General features: G+C 45.9%; 1 protein-coding gene across 3 annotated transcripts in view; it reads left to right on the top strand.

Annotated features, from left to right (window-relative positions):
• The window catches only part of ABCF2 (ATP binding cassette subfamily F member 2), a 31,155-nt gene that overhangs the window by 4,323 nt on the left and 8,061 nt on the right, over positions 1 to 18,771 (top strand). For 2 of the 3 annotated variants that reach the window (XM_048842025.2, XM_048842023.2), the window contains exons 3-13: positions 188 to 400; positions 2,051 to 2,233; positions 2,607 to 2,778; positions 2,956 to 3,051; positions 3,561 to 3,663; positions 3,887 to 3,982; positions 4,075 to 4,194; positions 4,819 to 4,908; positions 5,151 to 5,261; positions 6,853 to 6,915; positions 7,593 to 7,721. In XM_048842025.2, the coding sequence (XP_048697982.1) occupies positions 188 to 400; positions 2,051 to 2,233; positions 2,607 to 2,778; positions 2,956 to 3,051; positions 3,561 to 3,663; positions 3,887 to 3,982; positions 4,075 to 4,194; positions 4,819 to 4,908; positions 5,151 to 5,261; positions 6,853 to 6,915; positions 7,593 to 7,721 (1,376 nt within the window). The remainder of the gene's footprint in view (positions 1 to 187; positions 401 to 2,050; positions 2,234 to 2,606; positions 2,779 to 2,955; positions 3,052 to 3,560; positions 3,664 to 3,886; positions 3,983 to 4,074; positions 4,195 to 4,818; positions 4,909 to 5,150; positions 5,262 to 6,852; positions 6,916 to 7,592; positions 7,722 to 18,771) is intronic. The other variant, XM_048842026.2, reaches the window with a different exon arrangement.

The following is an 18,771-nucleotide window of genomic DNA, read 5'->3' as shown; positions in this document are numbered from 1 at the left end:
TTTTTTGTTTTTCACTAACCATGGTGACTCTGCCTGCTTAGCTGAGCAAGTGAGCTGCCTCTTTTCTTGGGGAACAGTGCTTGGGCAGGGGCAGACTCCCACATCATTTTGGGTGCTGGGGGTGGAGTGAGGGCTGCCATGGGGACCCTGGGTTAGTCCTTGTCTTTTGGCCTGTCTCCGCACACAGAGATAGATGCTTTGACGAAGGAGCTGGAAGACTTTGAGCTGAAGAAAGCAGCTGCTCGCGCTGTCACTGGGGTGTTGGCCTCCCACCCCAACAGCACTGATGTGCACATCATTAACCTCTCGCTGACCTTCCACGGCCAGGAGCTGCTGAGCGACACCAAACTCGAGCTGAACTCAGGGCGTCGCTATGGGCTTATCGGGCTCAATGGGATAGGTGAGATTGGGGGGATGCTGTGTGCCTGTGGGGACAGAGCTTCTCAGTGCTGGTTTGGAGAAACAATGCCCGCGGGGTGGGGGGGATCAATAAACTGGTGGTGAGCTGTAGGATGCAAAATCTCAGTGATGCCAGAGAGAGGTGCCCCTTGAGCAGGAAAAAAAACAGTGAGACTCAGCCGGTGCAGTGCAGCAAATACACCTGGGGCACCTGCCCTTACCCCAGGGAAATCCAGGGGGAGTAAAACAGGGAAGGAAGTTAGATGGATTCGCATTGCAGCTTTGTGTTGTGTATTTAGCAGCATCAGTGTCACAGTGCAGGGAGATCATGGTGACTATGATTCCCTCCTTGAAATCCTGCCCTCTCTTGGCTTTTGTGATTCTGTCCTCTTCTGGTTCTATGCCTACTCTCTAATGGAGGATCCTCCTCCTCTGCCTTCCAAAGGTTCTGTGCGGTTTCCACAGAGCTCTTCCCTTGTTCCCTCCTCTTCTCTCTCTCCACCTTATTTCTGGGTAATCTCATGCAAACACAAATTCAGCTACTATCTCTGTGTTGATGATTCAGCTCTTTACTCCAGACCTGTCTCTTTCTGTCCAAGCTTAAAACCTCAATCTGTCTCTTTTGACATCTCATCGTGGATGTCTAGCCATCAGCTCAAGCTTAACATGGGTAAAACAGAGCTCCTAATCACCCTCCCTGCTATCTTCTTTCCTGATCACTGTGGATGACAACACCACCCTCCTGCCTGTCACTAACGCCCATAACCTGGGAGCCACATTTGAGTCGGACCTCTCTCTAGGTCTTCATGTCTGGGCTGTATCAAAATCCGTCTGATTCTTTCTACATAATATCTAAGATATGGTCTTTCCTATCCATCCACATGGCTAAAATTCTCTTCCAAGCTCTCAGCATCTTGCTTCTTGATTACTGCAACATCCATCTCTCTGTTCTTGACAAATGCACTGTTGCCCCACTAACACCCATTCAGGATACTGCTACAAAGATCGTTTTCCTAGCCTGTCACTTTGACCATGTCAGCCCTCTCTTTGAATCCCTCCACTGGTTCCCCCTTCTCTTATCGCAAACGTAAACTGCTTGTCTTCACTTTCAAGGCTCTTCATAGTTAGTCCCAGCTTTATCTATCATTTTTCTGTTTGATGCCTGTCTCTGATCAGTAGATGCCAGCCTCCAGTGCCCACTTGTTACATTTTCTAACACCTTTGTGCGTTCTCCCAGGCTGCCCCACGTACCTGGGAGGTGCTCCCCATAAATATCTGCAGAGCTACCTCCTTATCTACTTTCCAGACTATCCTTAAAACTCTCCTTTCCGATGATCCTACATAAAACTTGACTGTTAGTCTGCTAGTCTGCAGAGACTGCTGCCTACCACATTGACCAATATTGTCTCATTGTTTCCTCGTACTCCCCTGTCTGTACCTATCTGTTGTTTCTTGCCTTACACTTAGACTGTGAGTCCCTTGGGGAAGGGACTGTCTTTTTGTTCTATTTGTACAGTACCTAGCACAGTAGGTTCCTGATTTATGAGTAGGGCTCCTAGGTGTCTTGGTAATCACATAGTAGTAACTGCACTCGCTTCCAATGCCAGACAGTAACAGGAGGGTGTTTGTCTGTCTACCTGCCTGTACATAGGAAAGTCGATGCTCCTGTCCGCTATCGGGAAGCGGGAAGTGCCAATCCCAGAGCACATTGACATCTATCACCTCACCCGAGAGATGCCCCCTAGCGAGAAGACGCCACTACAGTGTGTGATGGAGGTGGATACGGAGAGGGCCATGCTGGAGCGGGAAGCTGAGCGGCTGGCTCACGAGGACGGTAATGCTCAAGTGGGGTTCATGTAGGCAAGGAATCCCCTTGGGGAAAGGGCCTCTTACTCAGGCTCGTCACCAAAGTTTTCACAGGGCATGAAGCCTGACTTTGCTGCCCAGCTTTAGCTGGAGATTTCTGGGGAGCACTGCTCCTTCTCAACAGCTCCTTCCATTCAAACTAGAGTGGAGCCTGCTCCCCTGGAGCTTGCTATGGGGTCCCTGCCTTGGGAGGGGGTTTGTGAACCAGGGGGCAGAGAAGTAGCCCCTAACCGTTGCAGGCAGCAGTGAGGAGGGACATGAGTGGAAAGTGGGACACTGGTGGGGTCTCGGATTGGTGAGGTGCTGGTGCAGGTGCTGACTGGCGGAGTCTTCTCTCACAGCGGAGTGTGAGAAGCTGATGGAGCTGTATGAGCGTCTGGAGGAGCTAGACGCCGATAAGGCAGAGGTGCGGGCCTCCCGGATCCTGTACGGTTTGGGGTTCACTCCAGCCATGCAGAGGAAGAAGCTGAAAGATTTTAGTGGCGGCTGGCGAATGAGGGTGGCTCTCGCCAGGTGAGTGCTATGCTCAGTGTTCCCTCCCTGGGCCCTCCCCTCTTTTGTTCCAGGCTGCTACACTGGAGGCGCAGAGATCTCTGGGGAGGTGGTGGGAGTTGCTTTCTGGACATCCACCCTTCAAACTGGGTTTGGGGAAACCTCTATTCACTACCTCTCTCCTTCTGGCCTCTGCAGAGCTCTCTTCATTCGGCCATTCATGCTGCTGCTGGACGAGCCCACAAACCACCTGGACCTGGATGCCTGTGTGTGGCTGGAAGAGGAGTTGAAAACGTAAGCGTGGCTGGAGGCAGCTATTGCTGTGCTCTGGTGCCTGTGCACCCTTCTGGGGCATCCCAGGGCAGCTCACTTCCTGGAGCAATCGCTCCCAGCAGCTGTTCTGTAGGTGCCACCTGTGGACATGTCTGTTTGCATTATGGTGGCATTGAGGGCCTATTGTGATGGGTGCTGAATGGACAGTAGGAGAGTCCTTGCCCACAAAGGACTCTCTCTGGGAGGCATTACTGAATTAGTGTTCCCCAAGGAGCAGACTAGGCCCTCCAAAAAGTGTGTGTCAGGGCCTCTTTCCTGTCCATTCTGCGCAGTTTTGGTGAGGAATCATTCTCTTTCCTGGGACTGAGCCTAGGAGCTTTCCCTAAAGCTCTTGCAGCACCTAGCTCTCTGTAATGGGAGGGAATCCAGAGTGGTTCGTAGTGGACATGAATCCTTCCTGGTCCCTGGCAGGGCTGCCAGCCTAGGAGTCTCATCCCAGTTGGGCCTCTAATAGCCATGTGGTGCTGCAGGTTCAAACGGATCCTTGTGCTGATCTCCCACTCCCAGGACTTCTTGAATGGCATCTGCACCAACATCATCCACATGCACAACCGCAAATTGAAGTATTACACGGTGAGTGAATGGGGCCAGGGTGTGACAAGTGCCTGGGATGGGGGAGGAGGAGACCCCTGTTTAGGCTACCAACTCCATCCCAGACCCATCCCTGGCTCCAAGGCAGGACTGTGCAGTCTAGAGAGCACCTCCTTGCAAGAGGCCTGGGCATCTTGTTTCAGCTATGTGCAGGGAGGGCGTGGCCTTTGGGAGCTATCTTATGGCCTGTGGTCTCTCGCTCCAGGGGAATTATGATCAGTATGTGAAGACCCGGCTGGAGCTGGAAGAAAATCAGATGAAGCGTTTCCATTGGGAGCAGGATCAGATTGCCCACATGAAGGTATCTATTTAACTGGGCTGCAGTTCTCAGTCTTCCCCCATGTGCACCCCACCATGGCAGCTGCCACAAGGTAATCCCTTGTCTCATTACAGAATTACATTGCACGATTCGGTCATGGCAGTGCCAAGCTGGCTAGGCAGGCCCAAAGCAAAGAGAAGACTCTTCAGAAAATGATGGCTTCCGGGCTAACAGAGAGGGTGGTGAATGATAAGGTAGGTTGGAGAAGTGGGGCTGACTGTGGGAGACAAGGACTATAAATAAGGCTGGAGAAGTAAAATGAGCTGCAGCTGGGAATAATCATCAGAACTGGAAGCAGGAATGGCTGGCGGGGGGGGGGGGGGCAGTAAATGGGGCATCAGCTCTAACAGAAGACTGGCCAAAGGAGAATGCAGGGGGGGCTACTATACGGTGGCTTCTTATCCCAGTGTGCGGGAGGAGGCTTGTCCAACCCTCCCAAGGGATCCAAAGCAATGAATGCTGAATGGCTTGGGGGTGGGGGAGCAGCCCCTCCCTTCCGCTGAAGGATTAAAGTGGGGTCGAGACATGAACACACCTACCCCACAAAGGAAGCAGAATGGGTAGGCAGTCGCTGGCAATGGGCTGAATGTCACAGCAAACCTCCTGCTAGTGAGTTACAGGCCTGCTTGACCTGGTGGCTGTTAGGAGCAACTTGTAAAGCTATCGACTACTCCCTGGCATCTTGGTGCTCTCTGGGCTCCACGGATGCAGGCAGCTGCTCCTCCATACCTGGAAGCCAAGTCATATTGGAACTGCAGGGCTCCCCTGGTACCCTGGGTGTGGCAGAAACTTAACATGGGGTTGTGTTTTGTTCCCAGACTCTGTCGTTTTATTTCCCACCATGTGGGAAAATCCCCCCTCCTGTCATCATGGTGCAGAATGTCAGTTTCAAGTACATGAAGGATGGGGTGAGTATTCTCTGTTCCCAGGCACACTTGGTGCTGTGCTTGCCTGTGTTGCATGAAGATTTCACCCTCCCCTTGTTTGGGCCCTGAGGCCACTGGCCCAGCTTCCCCATCAGACTGTAGCATGAGGGGGGGCTCAGCTCTTGCAGCTGTGGCTTATCAGTGCCCAAGCTGGGCCTGCTCATCACAGTTTACCAGGTGTTTTGGGGTGTGACCCCTCTCTCGGTCTCCCCTGTGGATTGCAGCCCTGGATCTATAATAACCTGGAGTTCGGGATTGACCTGGACACACGTGTGGCACTTGTGGGACCCAATGGTGCTGGGAAGTCAACGCTGCTGAAACTGCTCACAGGAGAGGTATGCTTCCTGTATGGCTGTTTCTCCTTCTCTTCCCTACCCCTACAGCCCTGGTGTCACCTGCAGCATCCAAAATGCTTCCTCTGTTGTATTATTGTAGGTGGAGTACATGGGTCCAAAGAGTCAAAGATGAACACTGACTGGGTCATGTTAGCAACATTAAACCATTTCAAACAAGGTTGGGGGCTTTGTATACATAGACTTCAGCCTGCTTAGTACCATGGCAATCATCATTAAAAACTTTTAAGTTTTCTATTAAAGATACAGAAAGAAGGAAAACAGTTAAAGCGTTTGAAATATAAAGTATTAAGGCTTTAATTTTAATGTTTCTTGTTCCCTTTCCTTTTAGCTGGATAGAGATTTTAGAAAACCCTTGTTTGACAGTCTTGTAGATGGTATTAAAGCTAGTAATAACTTTTCTCTGCAAAGGAGAGAAGTTAGTTTGAAATGGGCTGAAGCTGTCCTTGTTAAAGTCCAATCCCATTTCCTAGAAAACAAAACAAGACAATTACTCACAAAGCAGGGGGGAAAGAACAGCAAAGAAAGAAAGTGCAGCGTCTGTCTCTGATGTTGACATTCACTTGTAACTTCAGTACTGGAAAAACACAGGCAGAGCATATGGTCTTGGAGGAGCTGATTAGACTTGTCAATCTTGAACCAACATCAGGTTATGCAGGGCACTGCATTTAGCTACCTTTTCCTGGTCACAAACTTAAAACAATGTTGCAAAATATACAGTCTTGGCTGGATAAGGAAGACTTGTATTAGAAGGAAAAAGGAGAGGGATAGGAAAGAGAAGAAATAAGGTAGAGAAGGAAAAGAACACAAGGGGGAAGGGTGAGTGACAGTCTCACATCCCAGGTGGTTTTTTAGGATTAAGCTGGAGCTGGTGAAACTAGTGGTGTCATCTGGCTCCATCTCTCTGGCTTGATCTGATCAGGACATCTTTCAGGATTAGGATGAAGAAGGTCCAGGTCCCAGGAGATGTTGGGGATGGCAGCTATGATGGTGAAGCCAGCTCCTTCCCTTTCTCTAGTTTTTCCTTCAGCCAGCAGTGCGGTAGTCAGATTTCTTCCCCAACATCTTTTCTTTAAAAAACCCTAAAAGGGGAGGCATGGGTGGAATAGCCCATCTCTCTTTATTTTGCCCACTGATTAGGCCTAGTTTCTGACTCACCAATTTTGCTTCCCTGGTTTTTCAGTTCCACCCTTCTCTTGTTTACAAAGCTTGATCTTAACACAGTCCCTGAGTTATATCAGGAGACATTTTGTTGAGACGAAAGACTGAATTAGTCCAATCAACACTGTTATAGGTTATTGTGACACTGTGTAAACTTTTATCTAGTTTCCCAGTTGAGCTCACAATTAGAATAAATTTGTAGGGGCAATTATTACAACACATGACCCATTCACTGACCCCAGGAAGTAAAATAGGGTTGCGGGAGGGGAGAAGTGATAAGGTCATGGTTCACTGCTGCCACAGCCACTCAAGCCAGCTGTCTCCCATCAGCTGGAGCAGGCTAACATGGGCTATTGTGGGAGGGGTGGCTGGTCTGCCATTCCCTTGTGAAATGCCTTTGTCTTCCTTCCAGCTGCTGCCCACAGATGGGATGATTCGCAAACACTCGCATGTGAAAATTGGCAGATACCACCAGGTAATCCCTGCAGGGGCAGTGAGGAATGTCCCAGGCTGCTGGGGATGACTACCTGGGAACAGAGGGGTCTCATCTCTCCATTCTTCTCCCCAGGCCCCTCCCCCAAGCCTGGCTTAAGTGTCTCTAGCTCCTGCTTGCTGGGTCACAGGCTGTGCCTCCAGGTGAAGAGGCACCTCGTTGGTCACAGCACAGCGCTTGGAATGGGGAAGAGCTGCTTCTCAGTGAAAGGGCTCTGGACTTCCTTCTAGCTCATGTCTCCTCCTGCTGCGTGTGGCTATTGATCAGGCCATGGTGGCAACCTCTGCTTCCCTTGGAAGGTGTGACAGTGCTGCTCTGGGCCTGTCTGTTTTGTCTCTGATCCCTTGGACTGGAGACTGCAACTCTGTGCTTGGTACAGCACAAAGCATGATGTTCTTTACCAGAGCTCTGTTTGATACGGAGGCTGCTTCCTTATGCCTTGTGAGCCTCTTACCACACTGAGGCACTGGCAGGTATGGGTTGCTGTGATCTGGGGATGGAGGTGTAACTGAAGTTATGCTTCCTGCTCCCCAGCTTGTACCCACAGAGGCGAAGAGGTTTGGGGGGCTGGGAGAGGCTTGCTGGCTATGAACTCACTCTCAGCAGGTGACTGGGATCTCTGCTTGTGCTGTCCTGAAGTTGCTCTTCTCTTTGTCAAGCACTTGCAAGAGCAACTGGACTTGGATCTCTCACCCCTGGAGTACATGATGAAGTGTTACCCAGAGATCAAGGAGAAGGAGGAGATGAGGAAGATCATTGGCAGATATGGGCTGACGGGGAAGCAGCAGGTAGGTGTGGACTGCAGTGGGCATCTATTCCATGGGGCCTCCTCTTTGAGTGATACTCGGGATGCAGAGCCACCATTTTCCTTTTGTTCACCTGCCAGCCATCTGGAGTTACTGGGCAGTGGGCTACACTGGGGAATGGAGGTGCAAGCCCTCTCCCACTTATGAGCTTGTGGCCCCAGAGCTACAGTGTCGAGCACCTCCTCAGTATTTAAAAAGGCTGTTTCCAATCTCCCATCCAGTCTGTGGGGAAACAACTCCGTTAATCAACAGGGAGTGTGTGGCAAGGGAGCAGGGTCTCATGCTTGGCTCCAAGGTTGGCGACTATGGAATCACTCACACCTCACCAGCTCCTCTCAGAGTTCTGCCTCCTGGGCCTGTTAGATGCCCCAGATGGTTTTGTGTCACATCTGGTTCAGTTTAGTCTCCCCCTCAGCAAGTCTGTGCTGCTGTTGGAGACAGGATACTGGACTAGTCTGACTTTGGGTCTGATCCTGCGTGGCCATCCCAACGTTCTGTGCCGTGGCTGGTGCCTGGGTTATGCCGTTGGGATTGATTAGCTGGCTCACTGTGTGGAATAGCTGTGGTGGCAGAGAAGGAGGATGTTTGCTTTGCTTCCTTTGGTGCAGTGGCATAGATCAGCTGGGATTCTTTGTGCCATTGGTAGGTTCTGACCACGGTGAGCCATAGTCAACTTCATGGGTGGTGTGTGACTCCTCCATTTGGAGAGGCTGTGCATGCCTGGACTCTTTGGCCTGCCCCCTCTCAGCCGCCTCCTCCCCCACGCTCCACCTTCAGGCCCACTGACCAGCTGCTTAACGTGTGCACACCTCTTTCTCCTCCCCCCACCCCTTTCCCCCAGCCAGCCAGCCATCCACTCACCGCTTGTGTGCCTCTTCACTTCCTCCTGCAAGGCCTCCAAGGGTTGAGGTGAGGGCTCCAGCTGGGGATGAGTGGTTTGGAGTATGGGAGGGGGTTCGGGGCTGGGGCAGAGGTTTGGGGTGTGGGCTCGGGTGGGGCCGTGGATGAGGGGTTTGGGGTGCAGGCTGCACCTGGGCTGGGGCCGAGGGAGAGGCACCTCTCCCCACTGTGGCAGCTCTGGGCCGGGCTGGGGCCCTTGGTAGGCTGCTGTCAAGCCGTGTAGCTTAGAGGGAACTTAGCCTACCACCAAACACTTGCTTCCATCATCTCATGGAGCAGGTCATCAAGGAATCAATTTTGAAGCCCTTGGAGGAGAGGAAAGTGATCAGGAACAGTGAACATGGATTCACCAAGGGCAAGTCATGCCTGGTCAACCTGATTGCCTTCTCTGATGAGATAACTGGCTCTGTGGATATGGGGAAAGCAGTGGACGTGATATACGTTGACTTTAGCAAAGTTTTTGATATGGTCTCCCACAATATTCTTGCCAGCAAGTTAAAAAAGTATGGATTGGATGAATGGACTATAAGGTGGATTTGATTTAAATCAAATTGATTTAAATCACTGGTCAGGAAGACTCAATTTAATCATGGATTTCTTCATAAAAGTGCATTCTTGTTGGCTGGTATAACCTTAATACATATTCTTCACAACTCAGAGATAGATGTAGGTTTCATTTTTAGAAGGTACACACTATACATTTTTAAAGTGATTTAGTGTGAAAACTTTTCAGATTAGTTTTACAGCTATATCAGAAAATGAATGATCATTTGGTTATTTCATTTACCAAAGGTAATTGAAGCAGATAGTTCTCCTCCCAAAGACTTCATAAATATCTCCAATTCAACAGATTAATCATTAATATTTGGAGTATTTTCTTGCCATGCTGTAGGAGAGCATCACCAGACAGACATTTAAATTGTTTTGTTTAACTAAAACATTATGTATTCTGGATTTTTTTTTCAACAGCAAACATATAATAATTTAACAAAACAAGCGCATGAATTTCTGAATTTAGTGAAACTTCCAAGTTTTTTAAAATCAGGTTTGTTTTTGTTAAACTTGTTTAAATGAAATTTAAAAAAAATTTAAATCTACTATGTCAGCCAGGTCAACATGAGAAACTTAAAATATTGACTTCTGCAGCTAACTCTGTTGTCTTCATCTTCATTTTCCTGTTTGTTCACAATCTGGAAAAGAAAAACAAGCTTTCGAAATGATTTCTCAATTTGGAATGAATTAGTCCAAAGGAAGAAAATTTATTTTTTGTACACCGGCAGAAGAAGCTACTACCGTTAAAAGTGAGATTATCACTTCAACAGTCTCTGAATCCAAGTGCTTAAGTGACTTCCACCAGTTCACTGATGTGACTTTCTTTAAAACATCATCAGCAAACATATTTCTTGAGTGTTTCACCCTTAGCTCTGAAGTTTATTATAGTTGGCATTATGGAGGGATGATTGCTGGATGTCCATGTCATAGCCAACTCCTCCTCTTCAGCAGTTAAGGTTTGACCCTGGTACCAAGTATTGAGAATATTTGCAAGAAAATGAGCTGGAGATAGTGCTTGTCGCGTTCGATTTTTTTTAATCCTTGTAATTTAACTCTGTCATTGCATATTTCTCTTTTTAAGCTCACTCAGTTCCATCCAAATTTCAACAGCGTCAGCAATAAAACAGCTATTTTCCTGCATTTTGTTCAAGGCTACAGAAATAGTCTTCAGGGTACTCAGCATGTGTTCAGCATTTCTCTTAAGCCCAATGTTGAGAACTTTGGCTGTGACCATGATATCTATTTTTTCACAATTTTGTTCACAAACTGTCATCAGATTAGGCCAGTTCTTGATACAGTGCTCAAAACAGTCCACTCCTGAGTTCCATCGCACGTCTTGTGGGAGAGTTAGCTTGGTTCCTCTCACTTTTTTCAGAGCAGCTGCTGCAAAGTGGTTGTTACGGAAGTATTTTTCAATTTCAACATTAGCTTTTATTTCTGGAACACTGAAGTCTTGGGCTAGGAGGTGCATCAAATGAGCACTGCAACCATATGTTATTAGCTTGGGACTCTCTTCACTCCTAAATTTCTTCTCATCTTGGATACATTTGCAGCATTGTCTGTGACCAAGCTGCGTACTAAACATTTGAATTTTTTTTTTCAGTTTGGTATAGCTTTTACTGCTGCTACTTGTAAGTATACTGCTGTGTGTGCATTTCCTGATGTATCAGTTGTTTCTGTCAGGAAGACATTCCCTTCTGTTGTCCCACAGGCACATACAATGGGATCTTTGTGGACATTGCTCCACCCATCAAATCTCAGGTTAACAATTTCACCCTCTAGACTTTTTGCACACTGCTCAATTTCTCTTTCATACACTTTATCCAGCAATTTGTGTGAGACATCTGCTCTTGGGTGGATTGTATCCTAGTCTTAATGACTGAACCATGTTAATGAAGTGTGGGCTCTCAATCGTACGGAAAGGAGAGTTTTTGCATAAACAAACCGGGAAATTTTTTCATCAGTTACCTTTTTTTTATAATCTGCGAGTTCTTATCACAGACTTACCTATGGTTGTTTCTGGAAGATGGAGGTGTTTTTTTTCTTTTTGCTACAGGTGATATACTGTGGCTACGTGACATACATGATATGATTGAAACACTGTCATTGGCGATAACTCTGACACTACAAAAAATGATGGTGATCTTGAAGGTGGATAGTCTTCAGAATCCTGTATGTTGAGGATGGATTCTCCTAAACAAAATAAGTCAATGCAGTTATTTAATTATTATTACCATACTGCTCATTTAGTATTCCTCATTGCATTCACTGACACTCCATACTACTTTAAAGGTGAAATTGTAAAAGGAAGATCTGCCTATTTCAGCTATCTATTTTTTATCACAACAGCATCTAAAATGATAGTTGTTACTCTATGGTACTATATTTTTTGCTCAAACATGAGAATTCAAGAATAGTCCAGAAGGAAGACAGGCAGTCCTTAAGAAAGAAGTATGAAATAAAAATGTTTACCAACCTGAAGATCCTGCATGTTCAGACATGTTCCTTTCATCATCAGTGCAGCTTCCTCCTGAGAAGGAATACTTCTCGTGATGTTGTTTCATTCAGGCAATCAGGCCTTTCATTTCTTTGTTGCACTGCTTGCATTTTGCATGTATGCCTGTCTTACCCACAGGTAGAGGAACTTCATTAAAATATTCCCAAACTGAGTCTCTCTTACAGCCTGCTGCCATTATAGGTTTTCTCCTCTAGTGAGAGAATGGTATCATAGATCTCAAATCAATGAAGGCTACACTCAGAAGGACCTCAAGACTTCTGGAATATGCTGCTCAAACAGTTTCACTCTTGTTTCTACTGCATGTCCCTTCCTTCTCACATTATCTCTAGACTACTTCTCCTTGTCCAGATCTATTCCTCCCCCAACAATCTTCTATTCATTGAACTTTTTGAAACTTTGCACTTTTAGAGAGAGGTAAGGGATTGACTGTGTACACAGATTTGCAGAGACACAATAGGGTTGAGATCTGTTATTTCCCACCTCATTTATTTATTTAAAAACATTTGTGCTACTAACAAGTATGTTATCTGTGGAGACAAAAATCCCCAGTTTGAGAACTGCAAAACCAAGCATCTCTGATGGTATCTTCTAGACTGACCACTGAGTCCTAGTGGGTAGATAGAAAGATTAACCTAAATAATCTATACAGAAGCCCCTGGAACCACATAAGGTTAAGTCCCTAATCCAGGAACAATTGGAACTCATTCACAAAACTTTTCTTAAACATTACATTAATATATTGTCTCATACTGTAGAATTAGAATTTATATTCCCTATTCCATGAGGAGACATTATAGCTCAAAGATATATCTTAATTAAAACTATCTTTAGATAGGTTTTTTCCTCAAAAAGCATTTTATCAAAAAAATCTGATTTTTATCCACCCTGGAAAGCTGGCTAGATTGTTGGGATCAACGGGTAGTGATCAACAGCTCGATGTCTAGCTGGCAGTCGGTATCAGGCGGAGTGTCCCGGGGTCTGTCCTGAAGCCAGTTTTATTCAACATCTTCATTAATGAGCTGGATGATCATAGAATATCAGGGTTGGAAGGAACCTCAGGAGGTCATCTAGTCCAACCTCCTGCTCAAAGCAGGACCAACACCAACTAAATCACCCAGCCAGGGCTTTGTCAAGCCTGACCTTAAAAACTTCTAAGGAAGGAGATTGCACCACCTCCCTAGGTAACGCATTCCAGTGTTTCACCACTCTCCTAGTGAAAAAGTTTTTCCTAATATCCAACCTAAACCTCCCCCACTGCAACTTGAGACCATTACTCCTTGTTCTGTCATCTGCTACCACTGAGAACAGTCTAGAGCCATCCTCTTTGGAACCCCCTTTCAGGTAGTTGAAAGCAGCTATCAAATCCCCGCTGATTCTTCTCTTCTGCAGACTAAACAATCCCAGTTCTCTCAGCTTCTCCTCATAAGTCATGTGTTCCAGTCCCCTAAACATTTTTGTTGCCCTCCACTGGACGTTTTCCAATTTTTCCAGTGTAGTGTGGGGTGCAAAACTGGACACAGTACTCCAGGTGAGGCCTCACCAATGTCGAATAGAGCGGAACGATCATGTCCCTCGGTCTGCTAGCACTGCTATTACTAAGGCAGTATGCCAATATGCCATTAGCCTTCTTAGCAACAAGGGCACACTGGGGCTCATATCCAGATTCTCATCCACTGTAATCCCCAGGTCCTTTTCTGCAGAACTGCTACCTAGCCATTCGGTCCCTAGTCTGTAGCGGTGTATGGGATTCTTCTGTCCTAAGTGCAGGACTCTGCACTTGTCCTTGGTGAACCTCCTCAGATTTCTTTTGGCCCAATCCTCTAATTTGTCTAGGTCACTCTGGACCCTATCTACTCCTCTCCCCTGCAGAAAATGTTTAGGGGGCTGGGGCAAATGGCTTATGAGGAGAGGCTGAGGGAACTGCGCTTATTTAGTCTGCAGAAGAGAAGAGTGAGGGGGGGATTTGATTGCAGTCTTTAACTACCTGAAGGAGGGTTCTAAAGAGGATGGCGCTCGGCTTTTCTCAGTAATGGCAGATGACAGAACAAGGAGCAATGGTCTCAAGTTGCAGTGGGGGAGGTCTAGGTTGGATATTAGGAAACACTATTTCACTAGGAGGGTGGTAAAGCACTGGAATGAGTTCCCTAGGGAGGTGGTAGAATCTCCATCCTGAGAGGTTTTTAAGGCCCGGCTTGACAAAGCCCTGGCTGGGATGATTTAGTGGGGGTTGGTCCTGCTTTGAGCAGGGGGTTGGACTAGATGACCTCCTGAGATCTCTTCCAACCCTAATCTTCTATGATTCTGTCTCATCAGTGAGAGGTGTGAGGGATGATAGTATATATGTAGGAAGAGAAAATGGAGGCCACATTTACAGGATGGGAGACTGTCCTGGGAGGTAGTGACTCAGAAAAAGATATGAGGGTCACAGTGGATAAGCTATTGATCACTTTAGATAAGCTATTACCAGCAGGACAGTGGGGTGGGAGGAGGTATTGTTTCATATTCTCTGTGTGTATATAAAGTCTGCTGCAGTTTCCACGGTATACATCTGATGAAGTGAGCTGTAGCTCACGAAAGCTCATGCTCAAATAAATTGGTTAGTCTCTAAGGTGCCACAAGTACTCCTTTTCTTTTTGTGAATACAGACTAACACGGCTGTTCCTCTGAAACAGTGGATAATCAGCTGAACATGAGCTCCCAGTGTGCCTCTGTGGCCAAAAGAGCTAATGTAATCCTGGGATGCATTAACGGGTATCTCAAGTAGGAGGAAAGAGATGATCTTATTTCTGTATTTGGCACTGGTGAACACTGTCCCGTTCTGGTGCCCACAATTCAAGAAGTGACAAATTGGATAGGGTTCAGAGAGGAGCCATGAGAGGGATGATAGGATTAGAAAACATGCCTTGTAAAAATTCTAAGTGGTGACTTGATTAGTCTATAAACATCTACATGGGGGAAGAAATCTTTAGTCATGGGCTTTTTGGTGTAGTAGAGAAAGGTCTAATGTGATCCAGTGGCTGAGAGTTGAATCTAGACAAATTCAGACAGAAATAAGGTGTAAATTTTTGACAGTGAGGGTAATTAACCATTAGAACAATTTACCACAGTGGTGGTAGATTCTCCATCACTGACCATTTTTAAAACACAGTTGGCCGTTCTTATAAAATCTGCTCTAGGCATTATTTTGGGTTAGTTCTATGGCCTGTTATACAGGAGATCAGACTAAATTATGGTCCTTTCTGGCATTAAAATCTATGAATCTCTGGCATGTTTGTCCAACTTGAATTTACAAACCTCCAATGATCTATCCCTTTCTCTTTAGAAAGTTTTTCCTAATATCTAATCTAAATCTCCCTTACTGCAGATTAAACCCATTACTTCTTGCCTGCAGTAGGCATGGAGAACAATTGATCAGTCCTCTTTATAGCAACGCTTAATATTCTTCACATGTTATCAGTTCCCCCCTCAGTCGTCTTTTCTCAAGACTAAATATGCCCATTTTTTTTTAACCTTGTCTCATAGGTCACGTTTTCTAGACCTTATCATATTTGTTGCTCTCCTCTGGACTCTATCCATTTTGTCCAATTTTTTCCTTATATGTGGCACCTAGAACCAATGTTCCCTGTAATTTTTTCCATCCATGTGCAGAATAAATTTTGTTATGTACACCTAGGTAATGTGCCCCACAAGTAGAAACAAAAAACCTAGTTATGATATATTTATTTTTTAAAAGTTACCATAGGGATAATTACTCCAGCCAGGACAGGTGAGGCATTTTAGAACTCTCACTTAAATTTAATTCTTTGAGCAGTAAGAGTGAAATAAAAATTATGAAATGCATAGACCAGTCAAAAAACTAAAATAACACACTTTGAAAGAATATAATTACAGAGAATATATGTGCAAGAAGTAACAACAACAGTAATAAAAGTATGTTTTGGGAGGGGGTGTGTGTGGGTGAGAGAGAGAGAGACTCTGTCTGTCTGCTGGTTCTGAGACACTGTGCACTGTCTCCTTAAGGCACTCACTGAAAGCTCTCCTGCTCTGCGTGAGCCATGTCCTCTCTCTCCCGCTCTGCGGAGATGGGGTACATGGGCAGGGGAGAGGCTTTGTGAGTGTTGGCTGCTGGGGAAGTCTCTGAGAGACCATGCGCTATCTCTTTAAGGCACACACTGCCTGGACGGAAGGCTCCTTCAGACCTCAGAGCTGCTGCAAGTCCTGGCCCTGTCCCCTCTCCCTTGCTCTGTGGAGATGGGGTGCAGGGGAAAGGAGACACCCTGGCATCAACACCTCTCTTCTCTCTCTCTCCCTACCTCCCTCTGCTCTGCACAGCCAGCAGGAGGGTCCTGGGAGCAGCTGCAGGAACAACATGGCTGCAAAGCAGTGGGTGGAGGGGCACCTGAACACACGCTGCTGTACGCAGCTCTGCTAATCAAGTGCGCACTTGAATCACTCCTGGGCAGCCACCCGACAGTGCAGCTTACAGGGAACGCAGCCTAGAACTGGACCCAGTGCTCCAACTGATGCCTCACCAATGCAGAGTACGCCATGACAATTACCTCCCATGTCCCACATATGACACTCCCGTTAACACACACCCCAGAATTAGCCTTTTTCACAACAGCATCACATTGTTGATTCATATTCAATTTCTGATGCACTATAATCCCCAGATCCTTTTCAGCAGTACTATCACTTAGCCAGTTATTCCCTGTGTTGTGCATTTGATTTTTTTTCCTTCCTAAGTGTAGAACTTTGCACTTGTCTTTATTGACTTTTCATCTTGTTGAATTCAGACCAATTTTCCAATTTGTCAAGGGCCTTTTAAATTCTAATCCTGACTTCCACAGTGTTTGCAACTCCACCCAATTTGGTGTCATCTGCAGATTTTGTAAGCATACTCTCCTCTCTGCTATACAAGTCATCATTAGTTAAAACATTGAATAGTACTATTGGACCCAGGACTGACTCCAGTATGCCCTCCCAGTTTCACATCGAACCACTGATAACAGCTTTCTGAGTATGGTCTTTCAATCAGTTGTGCACCCACCTAATAGTAAATTTATTTATACCACATTTCCCTAATTTTCTTATGAGACTGTCACATGGGACTGTCAGAAACCTTATTAATATCAAGATACATCGCATCTGCTGCTTCCCTCCTATCCACTAGGCCAGTAACCCTATCAAGGAAGGACATTGGGTTGATTTGGCATGATTGTTCTTGACAAATCCATGCTGGCTGTTCCTTGTCGCCTTATTATCCCCTAGGTACTTACAAATTGATTGTTGAATAATTTATTTTATTTTTATTTTATTTTTTTGCAATATCTTTCCAGGTATTGAAGTTAGATTTGACTGCTCTATAATTCATGGGGTCCTCTTAGTACCTATCTTTAAAAAGGGGAACAATGTTTGCCCTTCTCCAGTCCTGCGGGACCTCGTCCATCCTCCATGTGTTCTCGAAGATCATTGCTAGCGGTTCTGAGATTGCTTTAGCTAGTTCCATAAGTACCCTAGAATGAATTTCATCAGGCCATACCAACATGACTACATCTAACTTATCAAAATATTCTGTAACCTGTTCTTTCCTTATGTTGGCTTGTGTTCATTTCCCCCCTTGTTGTTAATACTAATTGTGTATCTGGTCACCGTTAACCTTTTTAGTGGCGACTGAAGCAAAGTAGGCATTAAGCATCTCAGCCTCCTTGACATCATCTGTTGTTAGCTCTACTTCCTTACTGAGGTAGCGGTTACCTTTTTCCTAATGTATTTTAAAATATCCCTCTTCTTATTGCCTTTTGTGTCCTTTGCTGGATGTAACTCATTTCATGCCTTAACCTTTTTGATTTTGTCCTTACATTCTTATGCAATTCTTTTGTATTCCTCTTTTAATCTTGTCTCCTTGAGAGAGTGCCTGATCTCCTGATCTCCTGAACTCCTTTTTCTCTTAGGTTTTCTTCCCATGAGACCTTTCCTGCCAGTTCTGAGTTTGTTTAAAATCTCCTTTTTTTTGAAGTCCATTGTCCTTATTCTGCTGCTGTTGCTCCTTCCTTTCCTTCGAATCATGAAATCTACCATTTTAATGATCCCTTTTGCCCAAATTGCCTTCCACCTCCAGATTTGCTGCCAATTCCTCTCTGTTGGTCAGAATCAAGTCTAAAAAGGCTGTCCCTGGCTACTTGCTCCACTCTCTGAAACAAACATTCCATGAACTTATTGGACATAGTCTGTTTCGCCATGTTACTTTTGCAACAGATATCTGGGTACATTTCCCCCATAACTACCCAGTCTTGTGTCTTGGAAACTTCTGTTTGTTCCAGAAATGTCTTATCCACTTCCCCTTCCTGATTTGGTGGTCTATAGTAGACCCCTACAATGATGTCACTCCTATTTTCCAGCCCCCCTCTTTTTTTCTTTATTCAGAGACTTTAAACTGCTGCTCACCTTCTGGACCTCAGAACAAGTGTGTATATTCTTGATGTATAATGCAATACTTCCTCCCTTTTTCCCGTCTGTCCTTCCAAAACAAGCTATACCCCCTGTAGCAATATTTCAGTCATGAGACTTATCCCACCAAGTCTCTGATGTCAGTTATGTCATAATTTAGCTTGTGTACTAATACTTCCAGTTCTTCCCATTTATTCCCCATGCACCTTGCATTTGGGTATAGACATCTAAGATGCTGAATAGATTCCCCCACTGATTTCCCTCTTATTGCTCCTCTGACCCTACTGTAACTTTCCATGTCCTCTCACCCTACCCTTGCCATCTAGCCCCTCTGTTAAGGTTGCCTTAATTATGCATACTGTGGGCTTTTATCACCTGCCCCCTTTGAACCTTAGTTTAAAGCTCTCCTCGCTAGGTTGGCAAGTCAGTGCGTGAAGATGCTTGTCATGTTGAGTTGCTTGTCCATTATGATCCCTAAATCCTTTTCAGAGTGATTGCTTTCCAGGTATAGTGTCCTGTTCTGTCAAGCACTGGCGTGCATCCCTTGTTCCTAGATGAAGAGCTTTGCATTTGACTGTATTAAAATGCATTTTGTTTGAATGATCCCAGCTT

This window comes from Caretta caretta, chromosome 2 (assembly GCF_965140235.1).
Source record: "Caretta caretta isolate rCarCar2 chromosome 2, rCarCar1.hap1, whole genome shotgun sequence".
NCBI lineage: Eukaryota > Metazoa > Chordata > Testudines > Cheloniidae > Caretta > Caretta caretta.
The sequence above is the reverse complement of the archived record's forward strand: the minus strand, read 5'-3'. Positions and strand labels throughout refer to the sequence as shown.